The 18,186-nt window shown below is 29.7% G+C and overlaps 1 protein-coding gene across 3 annotated transcripts; it reads left to right on the plus strand.

Moving 5' to 3' along the window:
- Positions 1–8: 8 nt before the first annotated feature.
- Positions 9–17,876, plus strand: LOC136078013 (uncharacterized). Of its 3 annotated transcripts, XM_065792611.1 has the most exons (7): positions 9–244; positions 457–915; positions 1,033–1,235; positions 12,325–12,464; positions 12,568–12,624; positions 12,760–16,189; positions 16,285–17,876. In XM_065792611.1, the coding sequence occupies exons 4-6, from the start codon at positions 12,449–12,451 to the stop codon at positions 14,532–14,534; spliced, it is 1,848 nt and encodes a 615-aa protein (XP_065648683.1). In that variant the 5' UTR covers positions 9–244; positions 457–915; positions 1,033–1,235; positions 12,325–12,448; the 3' UTR covers positions 14,535–16,189; positions 16,285–17,876. The 3 variants fall into 3 exon arrangements, with proteins under 3 accessions (XP_065648683.1, XP_065648685.1, XP_065648684.1); XM_065792613.1 differs by lacking the exons at positions 9–244; positions 457–915; positions 1,033–1,235 and adding an exon at positions 11,695–11,883; XM_065792612.1 differs by lacking the exons at positions 9–244; positions 457–915; positions 1,033–1,235 and having other exon boundaries at positions 12,249–12,464.
- Positions 17,877–18,186: the final 310 nt, after the last annotated feature.

Genomic DNA, 18,186 nt, shown 5'->3' on the forward strand with positions numbered 1-18,186 from the left:
AAAATATTAGTTAATTAACAATGGTAAATTTTGTCACAGATGTATATTTTAATTGAGTTTGCTGACAGTTCTATAGCCGTAGCATTACATTCGTGGCTAGAGTCGGATGAAGTAGATCAAAACGGCTTCCACATGGTTGCATTTCCCGATTTAAAATATACAAAAACACGATATATGCTGAAGAATAAATTACCAGCACTAACAACATGGGAAACTGTTCCATGCAAAGTTTTATACAAACATGGTAAGTAATGGCATAGTAATTAGTATGTAATGGCATAGTAATGGCATAGTAATTAGGAAATTTAAAAGAAAAACTCAAAATCTAGCTGATAATAATACTTGACTGATAGATTAATAGGATGATTTGCTAGATGAATTATGATTAAATTAAATTATTTAATACTAGTTTTTTTAATCAGAATAAAAAAATTTTTAGTTAACGTTTTTTTCTAGAATCTCTAAAAAATATTTATAAACACTGCAAAAAATACTGACAGACTGGAAATTTACTTTCAACGGACTATGAAAATGGACGAAATCACAAACAACCTCTGTACCTTTCGGACGAGGAATACGAAACAAATGACAAAAAAAAGTCAAAATTGACTCACACAGAAAACGAATGTGGCTTAGCATCATCACCAACTCCACCAACAACACTGAATACACAACTTCTTCATTTATTTCCAACTACACCATCACCATTATTTTCAGCACCATCACAACCTTCTTCTTTGTTTTTATCACAAAGTCCACCTCATCCAATACTGCCACTAATTGAAACTTTATCCGAATATTTTGGATCATCTGCATCAGTTCGAACATGCTTTAAAGCTCGGCAAAAGACTCTAAGTTCGAAGGATAATGAAATTGAGAAATCTGATTTGCCAATTTCAAATGCAACTATGCGTTGTAAGTTTTTATGATAATTTGTTAGTTAGCATTAACCACAATATTTTTTTCCTAATCTGTTATTTCGTATACTGAAGTAGTCCCTAAATTTAATATCATTTTATTTTATTATTGTAGCGTGGTTTCAAGAAATATTCACCAGTCTCATTCGGATTGAGGACACTCAAAAAACTCTTATGGGCATGGTGGTTGGTCTAAGCAACACGAAATCTGCTATTAATGCGCCTGTCAAAGCTTTAAAATTCAGCACATCAGCAGACGAGCTTGATAGTCACCTGACTTATTGGCTGGAATTGAATGATTATGATCGTCAGTCCTTGGTAACTTTAATTTAAAATAACTTTATACAAAGCTATAGGTCTAGCTAAATGTATGCAGTTAGTTTTTTTTATTTCTAATTTAAACTAATATTTTGCCTATGTTTTTAAATTGAAGATTAATATATGGTTAAATTGAAGATCAATATATGGTTAGTGCTGATAGTTGATGTTATACGTTTCTGTGATAATGCTGTTGTTTTAATGATATATGTTTAATCCTTACGCTCGAGACGAAAGTTTACTCTCTTAGTCAAAATTTGTATAGGCTTTAAGAGTAATCTGTGACTAGATAGTAAGCAATTTAATAGTTACGCGTAAAAGTTATGAAGAGACTATTCTATTTAAATATACGCATACAAGATCTTAATTGAAAATGTTTCTATATTAGAAAGTCGCCGCAGGTGACGTCATATTAGGTCAAAATGTTAGGTATTAATACGTTATACGTTACATCTCGGTTACGAAAAAATAACATTTTGCACGTAACGTTACGTTACAATGTTACGTATCGTTACGCAAAATCTTACGTCTCGGTTACGTAAAAATAACAGACATGTTGCACGTATTGTTACGTTACAATATTATGTATCGTTACGTAAAATCTTACGTCTCAGTTACGTAAAAATAACGGACATTTTAAATTATTTGTTACGTTACAATGTTACGTATCCTTACGTAAAATCTTACGTCTCGTTACGTAAAAATAACGGACATTTTGCATGTAACGTAACGAATCTCGTTTACGTTACAATACGTAATATAACCTAAAAATGTTATAGGGAAGCTATTATAAAATGAATTCTTTAGAAATTATTACTTATGCTTTTTCAAAAAAATATTTTTTAAAAGGAGGATTTAATGTAACTATTATTTGAGCACATTAATTTTTATAGTTTTTAGGAGAAACTTATTTTTGTGCCTACAGTTAGAAATTAGTTCTGATTTTTTTGTTTAATAAGCATTCTTGGTTTGCATGTGTAATTATTTCAAATTTTTCTTGTAGACATAGTATACATTTTTTGGAAATATTGTTATATGCAGGCGCTGTTTTATGATGGACCAATTCAGTATAATATCATTAATATTTTTATCTTTTAATTCCCATATATATTTTGAATGCATGGTGTCTTTTGAATACTTTTTATTTATAAAAGATTGCTTATGATTGGCAAAGTGTTTTTTCCATTCACCCTCTGTTATGCCAATATATTGTTTATCAGGTACATTCTTAGAGGAAACAACACATTTATATACCACATTTTTTGATAAACAACTTCCACTCATTGGACAATTGTTATTTTGTTTAAAATTACAATTTTCTGTAATTGTTTCCTTTAGGCTTTCTTTTTTGTTTAACAAAGCATTATTGTAACCTTTTATAATTCTTTCCATGTTTTTTGTGCAACTGAAGCTAGCTTTTATTGTATTTTGATTAAAAATTGTTATTTTGTTTACAATTACAATCTTTTGTAGTTGTTTCATTTAGGCTTTCTTTTTTGTTTAACAATGCATTATTGTGACTTTTTATAATTCTTTTCATATTTTTTGTGCAACTGAAGCTAGCTTTAATTGTATTTCGATTAATTAAAATCGGGATTTATTTTAGAATTTATTTATTTTAGGTAATTTGAGTTAATATAAATATACAATAATTCATCGTTTGGTTTTTTAAAAGGCTAATATGAATTTTCAGAGAGTTTAAATGTGACATCAAGAAAGTTCACAATTTTTAAATTTATGTTTTAAATTTATGTTTTAAATATATTTCGACTTGAAAGCCAATATTTTTAAAAATATCTATAATATCTTTTCTAATTTTATCGAGCTGTGGACCAGATTTTTTATGCATTACTATTAAACCATAAATGCGATAAAGGCCTAAATCTTTTATATTGATAATTTTACTTAATAAATCTAAAATGTATAGTCCAACAAATTCACAAATTTCTGCTCTGCCATAACTGCCCATTATTACATCAAAGCAGTTATGTATGTTTTTTTTCTTTTTCAAGTTTCCTTATTAAAATAAAGTAAGGTTTTCTACAATGTTTTATTATGCTGATTGTTTCATCAGGAATAACTGTGTAGCTTTTTTTAAATTCCATTGTTTTATCTAAAATATCTGCAGTTATTGAGGGGTAAAATCATTAATGTCAAATTGAATAAATGTAAAGTTATTTTTGTTTTCGATTATAGAGAATTAATTTATAACATCAGTGGTGTTTTTTCACTGTTGTAAATTTAATTTATTTCTATGAATATTATGTACAATTTAATTTTGCTTACATATCCAATCTTACTTTTTGAGGGAACCAATAACCTACAAGGAAGTTTGTTTTGAAAATTTGGTTTATGGTCTTTTAGTGTTACGAATTCTGGTAACACCAGGGTGGCATAATGAATTGTGTAAAGACAATAGAGTAAAAAAGCTCATTGCTGAAGAGTACATACAACTAAAAGTATCAGGTGCAATACTGTCTATTCCTTTTCGGTAAACAATATCAAAGCGGTAACAAGAATGCTTACGACGCCATTGATATACTTTATCATTCTTGATTTTACTACCCTGTGTTAAAGCTGATGTCGGGCCGAGCTCGGCTGCCGACATCGGACCGCCATTGTTTTTGTCCGTACGGATCGATGTCTAGCCCCCCAAACTATCGCGATGCATAAGCTGGCCGATATTAAGCCGACGCGATACCGCTTATATCATCGGCTAGCCGATCTCGCCCCGACGCGATTCTGTAAGGAAACGAAGGATGGCGGTCTAATGTCAGCAGCTGATCTAGGCCCGAGGATTAAAAAAAGCCACAAATGCTCGATCAGACGATGAACTATCGTAAACAAATCTTTACACAAAAACATAAATCGGAATAATATCAGCAACCAAAATCAGTTTAATGTAAGAGTTAATATATCATGTAAGATAACTACGGAAAAAAGGATAAACTAACTGAAGTATATTTAAAGCACAAATATAAAATAAAATTATATATTCTATTTAAATAAATAAATCTGGATCAGTTGAATCATCAAATAAATTTGATCGGGTGAACTTCCAACATTTTTTGTTTACTGACAAATCACAGTGTGCATCTAAAAAATGGTATAAAATTAAATTTTCACATATCAATAAGATATGTAAATGTATTATTGATATGTGTTATAGTAAAATAATATAATTCACAAAGTAGATTTCAACTTAGAAACGTAGAAATCAACGTAGTTTCTACTTTCGATTTCAGAGAACAAAGCAATTATTTTATATTTCTAATATAAAAATTAATACATTTCTAATTAATTAAAAAGTTACTTGGGATTTTTGGATCAGGATGTGCACCGTTCAAAATATATCTTTGGCATTGTTTAATTTATTGCATTCAACAGCCCCTATAAAAATTAAATATATATCTATGTATATATATATATATATATATATATATATATATATATATATATATATATATATATATATATATATATATATATATATATTAGGGGTATGGCTAAAAAAAATTTAAAAGAAATATTAATTCCCCCTGTCACAAAGAGTGGAGAAGTCAAATTTATAAACAGAAAATATAAGTTTATAATGTTAAAATTCGAAAAAGATTAACCACCCAAGCTTAAAATAATTTTACCTGTCTTTTTAATGTTATCCTAATAAGTTATAAATAACGTAATAGACATACAAAAATCGCTAAAAATGGTCTTGCTTCAGACAAGTATAAGAAAGTTTGGGAATCAAATTTAGTGAGATTTGAAAAAGCTAAGACTTCAAGAATATGTGTTACTGTTAAAAGTATTAGTGAAATGAATAAAATGTCTTCAGAACAGCATATTATTGATTAATTTAAAAGTTTCTCATCAAATGTAAAAAGCAGAAAGGAGAGAGTTGGCTGAAGAAATTGAACTAATATGGAGAAAGCTGAATATTCCAATTTTACAAGGTAAATCACCATCAGAAAGAAAAATAGAAAATGTATTGAAAACACTTGACAAAAATAGTCGAAAACCTGGAACTCAAAATTTTACCCGATTGTTTAACAAAACTGATAAGAAAGGTGAGTGGTTGTGTCAGGAAGATAAAGAGTTTTATGGTCTGCAAATGTCAATAAATGGAAGAGTTGGATATTGTGCCACGATTAAAGATACTGAAGGTATTCATCCAAGAAAACTGGTGTTGATAAAGAAACAAATGTTCAAGAAACAAATCAGCCAAGACTGAGATTTTGATGAATCAGCTAGTGAAGGAGGTTATTCAGTAACTGAAGAGCAGTCTTCCAGCAGTGATACTGAAGCTAAAGATGTCGAAAGTTTGTCATCATCATTTAAAAGACAAAAAACAAATTTGTCTGTAAATTTGTTGATTTCTGCAAAGATTAGTACCAAAAAAGCACATAAAGTCTGCAAAACTTTATCAAAAAATGGAATTTCTATTCCTACTCCAACTCATAGTGGTGTCTACAAAGATGTCAGGAAAGAAGGAAAAAAGTTGAAAGCAAGTTATATGGAGAACTTAAAAAATGAAAAGCGGTCTTTACACTTTGATGGAAAACACATAGAGAAAATGGAACATCAAGTAGTTGTTTTTAAATATGAAAAGAGAGAGGTTGGACTTGCTGTTCTTGAGCTGAATGAATGAATGGAAAAGGTGAAACAATATTTAATGGGATAAAACTTGTGCTGGATGAATATGAGCTGTGGCTAGCCATAAAAATGGTTGTATCTGATACAACATATGTAAATATCGGAACAAAAATTGATGTAGTAACACTGTCACAGAAACATTTCAAAACCATTAGACTAGAAAAACCTTCTTTTTTAGGATGCCACCGCCATATTTTACATGTCATGAATGATCTTTTTGAAAAATCAACAACAAAACCAAATCTTCATTACCCATATGTGACAAGATTACGGCAAGAGTACAAGAACCTGAAGTTATTACTTTAGAATACTGGAGATCCTTTGACAAAAGTGAATTGGATACGCTGGCGAGATGACATGGACTTCCTGTATCACTTAATAGATTGTTATAAAAAGTTCAAAAGCACAGGTACCTTTCCAAAAGTGAATTTCAAATCACTTCCTGCTATAAGCAATTCAAGATGGAACTTGAGAGTAATTTTTGTTCTACTTGCTTACATTCTAATACCAGACTATCAAGAATCGAAATCTGCTCAAGCAGCATGCAACTTCATCTGTGGTTCATGGGGTGATATATGGTTTGGTGATCACTACTTCAATCCTGCAGATTTTGTTCATCTATTAGAAGCATGCAATGAGCATCCAAAAGCATTAAAATTGTTGAAGACATTTTGGTCCACAGAGCCAACACCAATTCCAACACAAGGGTCAAATATATGTGCAGAACGTGCAGTAAAAGTGATGCAAGATTTAGTGCCTTTACGTCATAGCATAGAAAAACTTAACATTAAATACTTATTGTCAAATACACTGTAAAATAATTTTAATTATTCATGTTTATTGGTTTTCTATAAAGTACTGGAACATGTGTTCGAAAAATACATTTCTTATATTCCATAAATCTTGTTTTTAAATGGGGGGTGAACTTTTTTGAGATATAGTATAAATGTTTGATATTTTCTTGGTTTTTGCATAAAAACTCCACTAAATTGAGTATGGGGATACAGGGTTGAAAAATAGTCATACCCCTAATATATATACATATATATATATATATTACAAACTATATATGCATTACCAATTTTATTACTTATGGAAAAAATACAAGCTTTTAAAATGTATTGGATCAGGTTGCATCCTTTTTTTCCCATGGATTTGTGTTTTGAATTATCACATTCAAAACACCTAAATAAGTTGACTTTATGCGGCTTTAATGGCTAAATGCACCCATCAAGAATTTATAGAAAACATTGGAAATATTATTACAAAGGATTCTTAAATACAAATACATAAATACATAGGGATATTGTTATTTATAGCATATTAAAAAATAATAATGATTTCAAATAAACAATTGAAACAACATTTCACAAAATAATTATACCTTTAGGATCTTTAGAAATTCGCCTTGCAACCCTGCCTCTTCTCTTTTATTCAAATCCCAAAGTTTTTTTACATCTAAATTAATAACTATTTATAAATAAAAAATTAGCATATAACCTATTATAAAAAAAAAAATTTAAAAACATTATTACTTTGTTAACAAAAATTGTTTTACTTAGAAATATAATACTTACAATTGTTTTGAATTATCACGTTTAAAAGCACCTAAATAAGTTGGCCTAATGCATCCTTAATTGCTAAATGCACCCATTCATACCAAGGATTCCTACATAACTACATAGGGACATTGTTATATAAAGCATTTTAAAAAATAGTAATGACTTCAAATAACAATTAAAACAACATTTCACAAAATACTTATACCTTTAGGATCTTTAGAATTTCGCCTCGCAGTCCTGTCTCTTCCCTTTTATATTTCAATTCCTAAACTTAGGTATTTTTATTAATAACTATTTATAAATAAAAAAATTAACATATTAACCTATTATAAAAAATAATTTAAAAATATTGCTACTTTAGTAATATAAAATATTATTACTTAAGTATGAATATTTCCATTGTTTTCTGTTATAAAAATCAATTTTAAAACTTATTACTTAAGTAATAACATTTTGAAATTGTTTTTTATAATAGGTAATGCTAATTTTTTATTTATAAATAGTGACATATGTAAGCAACTGAAATCAGTTTGTCAAAAATTTGTTTGTAAGTTGAAAGTTAAACTTAAGTTAAATTTCGATGTATAAACGTTACCATGTAAGATACGAAAAAAGGATTAGGCAATTAAAATATACACATATAAATCAAAATTAAATATATTTTTAAAATAAATTAATTTGAATCTGTTGAATCATCAAATAAATTAGATTGGCTAAACATCCGATGTTTTCTGGGCATTGGTCTTCGTAATTCATGTGCAGTATCTAAAAAATAGCATAAAATTAAATTTTGACATATGAATCATAGCGTAGTTAGGTTACTGATGAACAACTTTTATTAAAGGTGACATTGTTATTGATGGTGCAATTAATGAAGCGTATGCACTTCCAGCCGTTATAGATTTCCAGCCGGAAGAGTATACCTTATTATATTTTTACTAATTAAATAAAAAGTTACTTTGGCATTTTGGATCAGGATGTGCACTGTCACAATCATTTGTATCCATAGCATTATTAAATTGCTTGTATTCAACAGCCCCTATAAAAATCTATATATATATTATATATATAAATATATATATAAATATATATATATATATATATATATATATTTTATATATATATATATATATATATATATATATATATATATATATATATATATATATATATATATATACAAATAGAGAGAGAGAGAGAGAGAGAGAGAGAGAGAGAGAGAGAGAGAGAGAGAGAGAGAGAGAGAGAGAGATGTATCACAAAAAAAAAAAAAAGTTACTTTGGCATTTTTACTATTTGCTCGTGCTTTTTTTGGACCAACTGAAGCTGATGCGGACACTTTGCCTTTCAAAGGTTTACAAAAATTTGAAATGTTAGGAGGTGAAATTTGTGATTGGTTTTTATCAACATGTTGTTTAGAAGAAACTGGGGTAGATATATGCATTAGAACTAATGGTGGAGAACAAAGAGGCGATATTGGCTCACTACTTTTAACATTCAGCGGTTTAAGAAACAGTGCTGTAAAAGCATCAGAATCAGTTCCACTGGTTAAGTTTTCCAACGGCTGCAAAGGTGTGCGATTATTAGGACGAACTCTAAATAAATTATTAACAGAATTTATTATTAAATTTTTTTAAAAATAAATTTAAAAAATCAGATTTTATAAATACCTGAACTTTATGTACTTCATTAATCTCTGTGCACCAAACTTTTTAATTTTAACTGCATGTCTGCATTATCAATATACTTAGATTTATTTTGACAACAATTCTTCATATTAATAGTATTAATAAAATCAAGATTATTATTAACACTATTTAATTTTAATCATTAAAATTTAAGAGTGTTATAAATAATCTTGATTTATATACCATCAAATTAATGGTATATAAACTTTGATTTAAACATCTATTTATAAATAAAGAAAAAAAAATTATTACTTATAAATACTAACTGATATTATCAAATAAAATTATTTTACAAAGTAAAAGTATCAACTTTTCTATGCATTAAAAAATTTCTTTATTTCAGAATTTTGCCATTCAGAACTTCGCCATTCATTGAGGTACTAGCAGTAAGCAACCCGTAATACAGGATAATAATAATTAAATCATTTATAACAATAAAAACACATTAATAACTTGATATGAAAAATTAAAGACAAATTTATCTATAAATAACATCTTAAGTTTGACTCCTGATCAGCAATGTCATTGCTTATAGTTAACAACATAAAAACTGCATTAACATCAGTTAAGTTCTTTTTAAAATATGTCACAACACAGCAGGTACCAGTAAAGGAATGTCAAGTAAAGCCTGCAAATACCTTAACAAAGAAATGCAAAAAAAATTACAACTTTTAATACAAAAGTATTATTTGCATTTTATTGTTAGTAGAATTAGGATAATATTACAGAAAATATAAATAATTAAAAAAATAGCTATAACAGCCTAGTTCTATCAACACAAAACACAGTAACAATAGCGCATAGCATAAGATATTTGTAAGCACACATTACTGTGTCTCCAGAATAATTAAAAAAGAAAATATTATGTAAAGGATAGACAATACAACGTAAAAATAACACCACAACTTAATAAGATATTTTATTAACTAAAATACTTGAACTAAAAGGATTTCATTTGCTACAATATTTGAACAATCAAGGGATAGTAACTGGTTTATTATGTTACCAGAAAACAAAATTATATTTACCTTGATTAAAAGATCCCAGCATTTGATTAAAACTTCCAGCATTTCTTAATTAAGTTCCGGCTTTTCTCTGACTGTTGACTAATGATTAATAAAGTAAACTTAACATCATATTAAATTTACAAAATTAAAACCATGTTTCAACAGTAAGTAAACTAATCAAGTAATGACAAAGACAACTTCCAACTCTAATTAGTGGTTGCTTGCAGCCTTGTTGGAAGCGAAGATGTTTAAAAAAAAAACTATAAAAAAAAAAGAAGAATTATGTTTGAAATTATAAAGAAAAATTAAAACCATTTATTTTATTAACTGTTTGTTTATAAATTGTTGTTATAAACTGTTATTAATCTAAATATTATTATAAATATATATACTATAAATCACTCAATATATTACTAAAAATATATAAATAATATTACTATAAATAGAAAAATTCATACATTGCTGTGTTCTCAAATGTCTAAAGTAAAATGGAATTAACAGACATTAACATTACTTGACACTGAATTCTTGCAAGTAAGTTATCTGCTTGCTGAGCAGCATTTCTTGCATTTCAACAACGATTCATTTTATCTAGATCTATCTCTTTTATTTGACAATAACTATTTTTATGCCTATTACCATTTACACTAATAACGTCGAGTCTAATATTATCCATTTCAATTTCACTACTATCATTAAACATATTACCAATAACATTACTATTGTTACAACTGAATAATAAATAAAAAATAAAACAATTATAAAAACTGCAATCTTTTCTAATCAAAGACTATATTTCAACTTAAAATTTATTATAAACCGTAGGATCTAAATTAGCTAACATTCTCAATAAAACTTTTAAATGACTTTTTGGGTAAATAACCTCCCTGAAAGCAGGTGAACCATCTCCAACAAGTACAACAGCAACTTCACTAACTATAGTTTGCAACTGAAACATTCAATTATGTAAGCAAAGTTGATTGCGATGTTATTACTTTCTAAAATTGCTGCAAGTGGGTCAGAGATATACAGTTGATAATGTTGGCGGAATATCTTGATCTGGTCTAAGATTACCTACACAATAAAAAACTTGACACACATTTTAAAACATGGCGGTCTATGATTTATAAGTTAAACCACATTATCAGTAAATAAAGCAAAATAAAGACAGGCATAATAAATTCTAATATATTTTAAAAAATTGATATTGGAATTATATATAACTTCCTGTAAATCTTGCAGAAATAGTGAAAATGGAAGCAAAACTACCCTTCTATTATGGCATCATAAAAAATGTGTTTCATCAAGAAAATGTTAAGCACAGCAATGCTGACAGATCTGACTCATTTCTCCTTAATAATTATAATCTAGAATAGTATCACTTCTTGCTATACTGATTGTCTAGGAGCTGATTGTCTAGGAGCATTTCGTTCGTTCTAGGATTGTCTAGGAGCATTTCGTTTCGTTCTGATTTAGCGATTCCACGGCTTAACAAAAAACATTTGACGTTTGACAAAAAACACGTAATTTTCATAAACTTTGCTCTGTTATATCTTTTTGTATGGTTAAGCTAGCGCCTTGAGGTTTTTTGCATCAGTTAGTGTTACTCAATTTCTTTGCAACCGTATATAGAAAGTATTAAGCTTTGTATGGCTTCATTTATATATTACCCATATCTTGAGACCACTTTTCATAAAAAAACTTGCCGCGGGAACGTTTTTTTAAAACGAAGCTTTTGAAGGTAAGGATTCCTAAGATCTTAAACACATCTAATTTTTATGAAACTTTCCATATTTATTAAGAAAAGGACGGGGAATCTAATGGAATCTGGACGTTTTTTAACATTTATACAAAAAATTTTAGTTCTCAGCGTTTAAAAACTTCAAGGTTGATTTATATAAAAAAAAAAGTGTTTTTGAAAAACGTCCAGGTGGAAATTGCAAGTTTAGCCTTTCCTCTACTTAAAACAAGTATTTACTTAAGTTTACCTAAAGAATTGGTACTTAGGATTTGCATATATAAATTATGTGTATATATATATGCTTTTGTTCGCGTATTTAATGACGTTATCTGTTTTGATTTTTGCGTTTGTTTTGGTTAGATTATGAAAATTAAATTGAAAGTGAAAGTATAATTCTTAAAATTTTAATCAAATGAAAATACATCTTTTCCTTTTTCCCAGGTAAAAGGTCTGCATTCTTCAAGAAAGTTAAAATCTTGATTTTTACTATTTTAACTACAGGTTGCTCTTATTTAAACTGTTTTTTTCAAAACAAAAACCTGAAAATAGTATTCAACAAAAGCTTATGAAAATGGAGTTGTGTAAGAAATTCTTTATATCTTTTTATATTTATTTGCCTCTATTTGTTTGTTGATTAAATACTATGAACTCTTGTAATAATTAGTTTAATTCCTTTTTTTTTAGGTGTTGACATTAACAATAGTCTCACCAAAATGGTTGCTCCATCTATAAGTCAAGAAAGTAAGTCAAAATTTTAAATTAGGAATACTGTAGCACAAATTTTTTTCATTTTATTAATTCAATTTATTAGAACCAAAATAATCCACCCCTTATTTTTCTTTATGTCACTTAAATCAAGTTTAATTTTAATTTTAGTATCTGACACTGTTATGGATTATCTTAATATTAATGGAGGCATTGTATCCCTCAAAAATCCAGATTTGGTTTTAACCAATCGCCATTTTTTACAAATTTGTAAAGAAAAAGATAAATTTAACTTGACATGGCCAAATCTTTCAGTATTTTTTACATCCTTGTTTAAATACCCTATATCTAGAGTTATGCTGATCAAGTGCCTTCAAAAGTCAAAAGATTTTATTGCAAAAGTAAATCGTGCCAAAAATTTTGATTTAAGAAAGTATTTTTTAAGCTCTGCTTTATCTTTTATTGGTGCTTTTCCGGATGTTGTTGGTTTGTCACCTTCTAATGCTTGTTCTACCCCAACTTCTATCCACAATAGTGATATTGTTCCAAATCAAATTACTGTTTCTGTATCTTCTGATTTGAACTTGCAAATTGCTAATGATGATTTTTTGTGTTCTGTTACCCCAAACTCTATTGTATACACCCCTTTAGGAAATGATTCTGAAAATTTTCTTCTTGAAGCGCAAGTTAATGAAGTGCATCTGCCAGTTTCCAATTCAGATAAAAAACTACCTATATTATCAGGTGATTTGGCCTATCAAATAAAAAAATACAAACAGAGAATTAATTATCTTAAATTACAAAACAGACAAATTAATAAAAGATGTAATGAATATAAAAGAAAATATCAAGCAATCTTGTCAAAATATAATGTCAGAAATGTCAACAAAAGAGAAGTTAGAAAGGATTGTAGGATTAACCAATTGTTGCAAAAAAATTTTAGATTAGAAAAAGAAATTGATTTGGCTAGAAAACGTTCACAATCAGATAGACAAAAGGCATGGTATTTTAAGAAAAAAATTGAAAACACTGTTTTGAAAACATCTGATGAAGCGAATGACTCAATCTTAAAGGAGAGTTTAAATTACTTTGAAAATCTTTCAGAAGAGCTGAAGGAAAGAGTTAACTTTTTTGAAAAAAATGTAATTGATGTTTTTGAAGGAGGTAGATATAATGATGAAATTCGCTCTGTATATTATGACCTTTTAAGTAAAAATGTTTCTGTTAACAATGTTGAATCAGTTATCAGAACTGTACTACAAAAAATGGCTGGAATTTCATGTGGCACACTTCCAAAAAAATCTTTGGCTGCTGAATTTTTTAGTGAAATGAACCTTTTATCAAAAGCACAGGTTAGAGAGGCTATATTGGATAGTACACACAATGTTCTTCATACAGATGGCACAAAGTATAATTTTAGAGAGATTGGTAGTTTTCAAGTCACAACGTCATCTGGAAGCTACACGTTTGGGATAGAAGATATGTTTTCAGGCGAGGCACAATCTTATTTTGGAGAGCTAAAAAATTTACTCACTGATATGTCTCAGATATTTTCTCCTGAAAAAGAAAACTATGAGGATGATCTTCGGAAGCTTATTTTTTCATTCAAATCTTTGATGACAGATCGCACCATAGTTAATTCAAGTTTTTTTAGCCAATTTAAACATTGGAGAGAAGCAATTTTGCCTTTTGTTGTTGAAAACTATGAACTACTTCCTTTAAATGAAAAATTAAAAATTTCTCAAATGCATCATGTTTTTTGTGGCTTACATGTTATCCATAATTTAGGAATATATGCAGAAAAAGCAATCATAGAATGGGAAAAAGTGGTTGAGCAGGAAGGTAGTGTTCATGGTGGTTTTATAAATTCTCAAAACTCACGTACCTTTGATATTTTGTATGAACTTTCAAAACTTTTTACTTGGTGGAGCAACGTATTTTCATAAAGATCATCTTAAAGAATTTGTTTTTAATCTTGATGGTTCAAATTTCCTTCATGAATCAATTAGGCATGATATTGACAACATAATTTTTCATGCTTCAACCAGAGCTCTGGGAATTTTTAATAAACTGATATCAGGACCTCTTTTTCGTATTATTGAAGAAGAAGGTCATATTTTTTCTTTAAATACCGTTTGGTCGCAAATGTTTAATTATTTTGTTTGTTGTTCTTCTGATGCATCAATAATGTTAAGTGGTTCTACATTTTTTGATGTCAAATATCTCACTAAGGATGAATTGTTTGATTGTTTGTTTTTTAACTGTAATGACCCACTTTTGGATGCCTTAACACAAGAATGTCTTGAAGTTATATGTTGTTCGTGTTCAGTTATGATCCAGAGTCAGTTAAGAGACCAATTGCCTGGAGGGAAATATCACAATCCAGATGTTGGTGTCCTTGAGGAAACTCAAAACTGTCCGCGTTCTAACATTGTGTCTGAACGTGACTTTGCTTCTTATGACCGCAGGTTAAAAATGAAACCTAACATGACAACAGTAGCTGCAGCTGGTGTCATCATGTTTAACAATAACAAAACAGCTGATTGGATATATGGGAAATCCCAGGAAGAATTGGCAAGGCTAGTTTTACTAGCAAGGCGAAATAGAAAAGGATATATCAGAAAGTACAGAGAAAAAAAAGCAAATATATTGCAGTACAAAATCGATGAGATGGACAAGCGCAACTTAGAAAAGGAAATAAAGGAGCAAAAGGCAAGCGAAGAAAAAGAGTTTTTGACAACAGAAATTGGGAAGGATGGTGGTTTAATTTTGTGTAAAGAGGATTTTGAGCAAATCTTAGGTACTGAAAATGAAATTGTAATGAAGTTGCAAAGACAAATTAAATTTCGAAAAAAAGTACTACAGCAAAAATTTCCAGAAAAGTGGCTACAGTTAGGAGAAAAGGTAAAAGGTGAAAATTACAAAAAATTTGGTATAGAGGCGTTAAAAACAAACCTGCTATCAATTTTTAAGTTTTTAAAAGATGCTCCAGAACAACGAGCAAATACAATAAAATGTTCAGTCATCAGACAGAATAATGAAAGACAAGAAATGTTGTTAACATTAAAAAAAAAGGTCAGATTAGAGGGTGACACTAGATTATTAATGGAAACTAGAAAAAAAATAAGAGCAGGCACATCAAAGGGAGGGGTTCCAAAGTTTTTAGGAAAAAGAATTAAACATAAAATGGTAGATGAAGGTGGAAAGGATGTATGGTATTCAGGGCTCGTAGTAAGTGTTTTAGATGACAATGAATTTGATGATGAATGCGAGTTTGAGATACTATATGACGGATTTGAGGATAAATACGATATCGAGTTAGTCAAAGAGTGGAGGATGAAATGTGTTGTGATAGAGGGAAAGGCTGATGGTTATGTGGAGGGCGAAATTCGAAAAAAACAAAAATGTTGTTAATATTGTTTTTGACGCAATGTCAATTCAACTTCAATTTATTGCATTTATATTTGCTATTATTATTATTCAATTTAATGTCTTTATGTTTGTAATCTGTTTGGTCATCTGGAGCAGTGTTTGCGCACCCACAATTCTTTATATGTATATTTGATTTCTGTTGGACCTCTGCAGCCATGACAACATACTGGTAAGTTATGTTTTCTATTTTTGCGCTGATGTACCATTAATATATCTATCCTTGTGTTTAGGTATTTGTGAGTCATTATATGTATATTTTTGTAGGTGCATCTACAAGTCATAATATGAATACCTGTCTTCTGTTCACCTCTACAGCGGTGTTGATCTACTGATTAGTAATTATTTGTATGTTTGTGTTTATGCACCCGTAAGTCATTATATGTATGTTTGTGTTTATGTACCCGTCAGTCATTATATGTATGTTTGTGTTTATGTACCCGTCAGTAATTTTGTGTATGTTTGTGTTCTGTTGGACCTCTGGAGCGGTGTTGACGCATCCGTAAGTCACTATATGTATGTTTGTGTTTATGTACCGGTTAGTCATTATGTGTATGTTTGTGTTCTGTTGGACCTCTGGAGCGGTGTTGACGCACCCGTAAGTCACTATATGTATGTTTGTGTTTATGTACCCGTCAGTCATTTTGTGTATGTTTGTGTTCTGTTGGACCTCTGGAGCGGTGTTACGCACCCGTAAGTCACTATATGTATGTTTGTGTTTATGTACCCGTCAGTCATTTTGTGTATGTTTGTGTTCTGTTGGACCTCTGGAGCGGTGTTGACGCACCCGTAAGTCACTATATGTATGTATGTGTTTATGTACCGGTTAGTCATTATGTGTATGTTTGTGTTCTGTTGGACCTCTGGAGCGGTGTTGACGCACCCGTAAGTCAATATATATATGTTTGTGTTTATGTACCCATCAGTCATTATGCGTATGTTTGTGTTCTGTTGGACCTCTGGAGCGGTGTTGACGCACCCGTAAGTCACTATATGTATGTTTGTGTTTATGTACCCGTCAGTCATTATGTGTATGTTGGTGTTCTGTTGGACCTCTGGAGCGGTGTTGACGCACCCGTAAGTCACTATATGTATGTATGTGTTTATGTACCAGTTAGTCATTATGTGTATGTTTGTGTTCTGTTGGACCTTTGGAGCGGTGTTGACGCACCCGTAAGTCAATATATGTAAGTTTCTGTTTATGTACCTGTAAGTCATTATATGTATGTCTATGTTCTGTTGGAATTGTATGTATGTCTGTGTTCTCTGGTACAGCATTCATGCACGCGTAAGTCATTATATGTATATTTATGTTTTGTTAAAGAAAAAAAAAGTTTTTAGACCATGAAGGAACATATACAGTAAAATGATGCTGAATGATTACTCACACAAATAAGAATTTTTGTAGCACTTAGGGACAGTCACAGTAAAAGGATGAGACCTAATTGAATGATAAGTAATAAAAGAATGAATTTTAGCAGATGGCATAAGAGACACTAGCTCCTTAAAACATCACCCTTTATAGTATTTGTAGAAAAGAGTAAGAGAAGCAACACTATGACAGTGCGACAATGGTTGGCTACAGCGGCAGGTCTTGGTATTCTATAATTATTTTTATTTTTAATTTTTGTTAATAAACTTGTGTCACCCTCTAATCTGAGATTTTGTTAACAACATTTCTCTTTTCTTTTTGATTTTTTTTTCGAAATTTATTTGTCTTCGCAACTTTATTACAATTTCAGTCACAATAAAAGGATAAGACTTAATTGAATGACGAGTAACACGAGAATGAATTTCAGTAGATGGCACAAGAGACGCTAGCTCTTTAGAGCAGTGCCCATTATAGTATTTGTAGAAAAGAGGAAAAGAGAAAGAGAAGCAACATTACGACGATGTGATAATGGTTGGAGGTTGGCTGCAAGAGCAGGTCCAACTATGTTTACAATGCATTTTTGAACCTTGACTAAAAGAGAAAGAGCATTATTGGAAGATCCGCCCCAGATGGGGCAACAGTATTCCATACTAGGAAGGATTTGAGATTTATAGAGATAAAGAATAAAATCCGGAGTAAGAAAGTGTTGAGCTCAATAAAGAGATGCAACCTTAGCAGATGCTAATTTTGCAATGGATTTGATATACAGTTTCCAAGAAAGATAGGAAGTAAGAGCT

Source organism: Hydra vulgaris, chromosome 03 (assembly GCF_038396675.1).
Source record: "Hydra vulgaris chromosome 03, alternate assembly HydraT2T_AEP".
In the NCBI taxonomy this organism is placed as follows: Eukaryota; Metazoa; Cnidaria; class Hydrozoa; order Anthoathecata; family Hydridae; genus Hydra; species Hydra vulgaris.

Coding starts and splice junctions, on each gene's coding strand:
- LOC136078013 (XM_065792611.1), top strand. Junction 12,625..12,759: donor TCCATCTATAAGTCAAGAAA/GTAAGTCAAAAT, acceptor TTTTAATTTTAG/TATCTGACACTGTTATGGAT.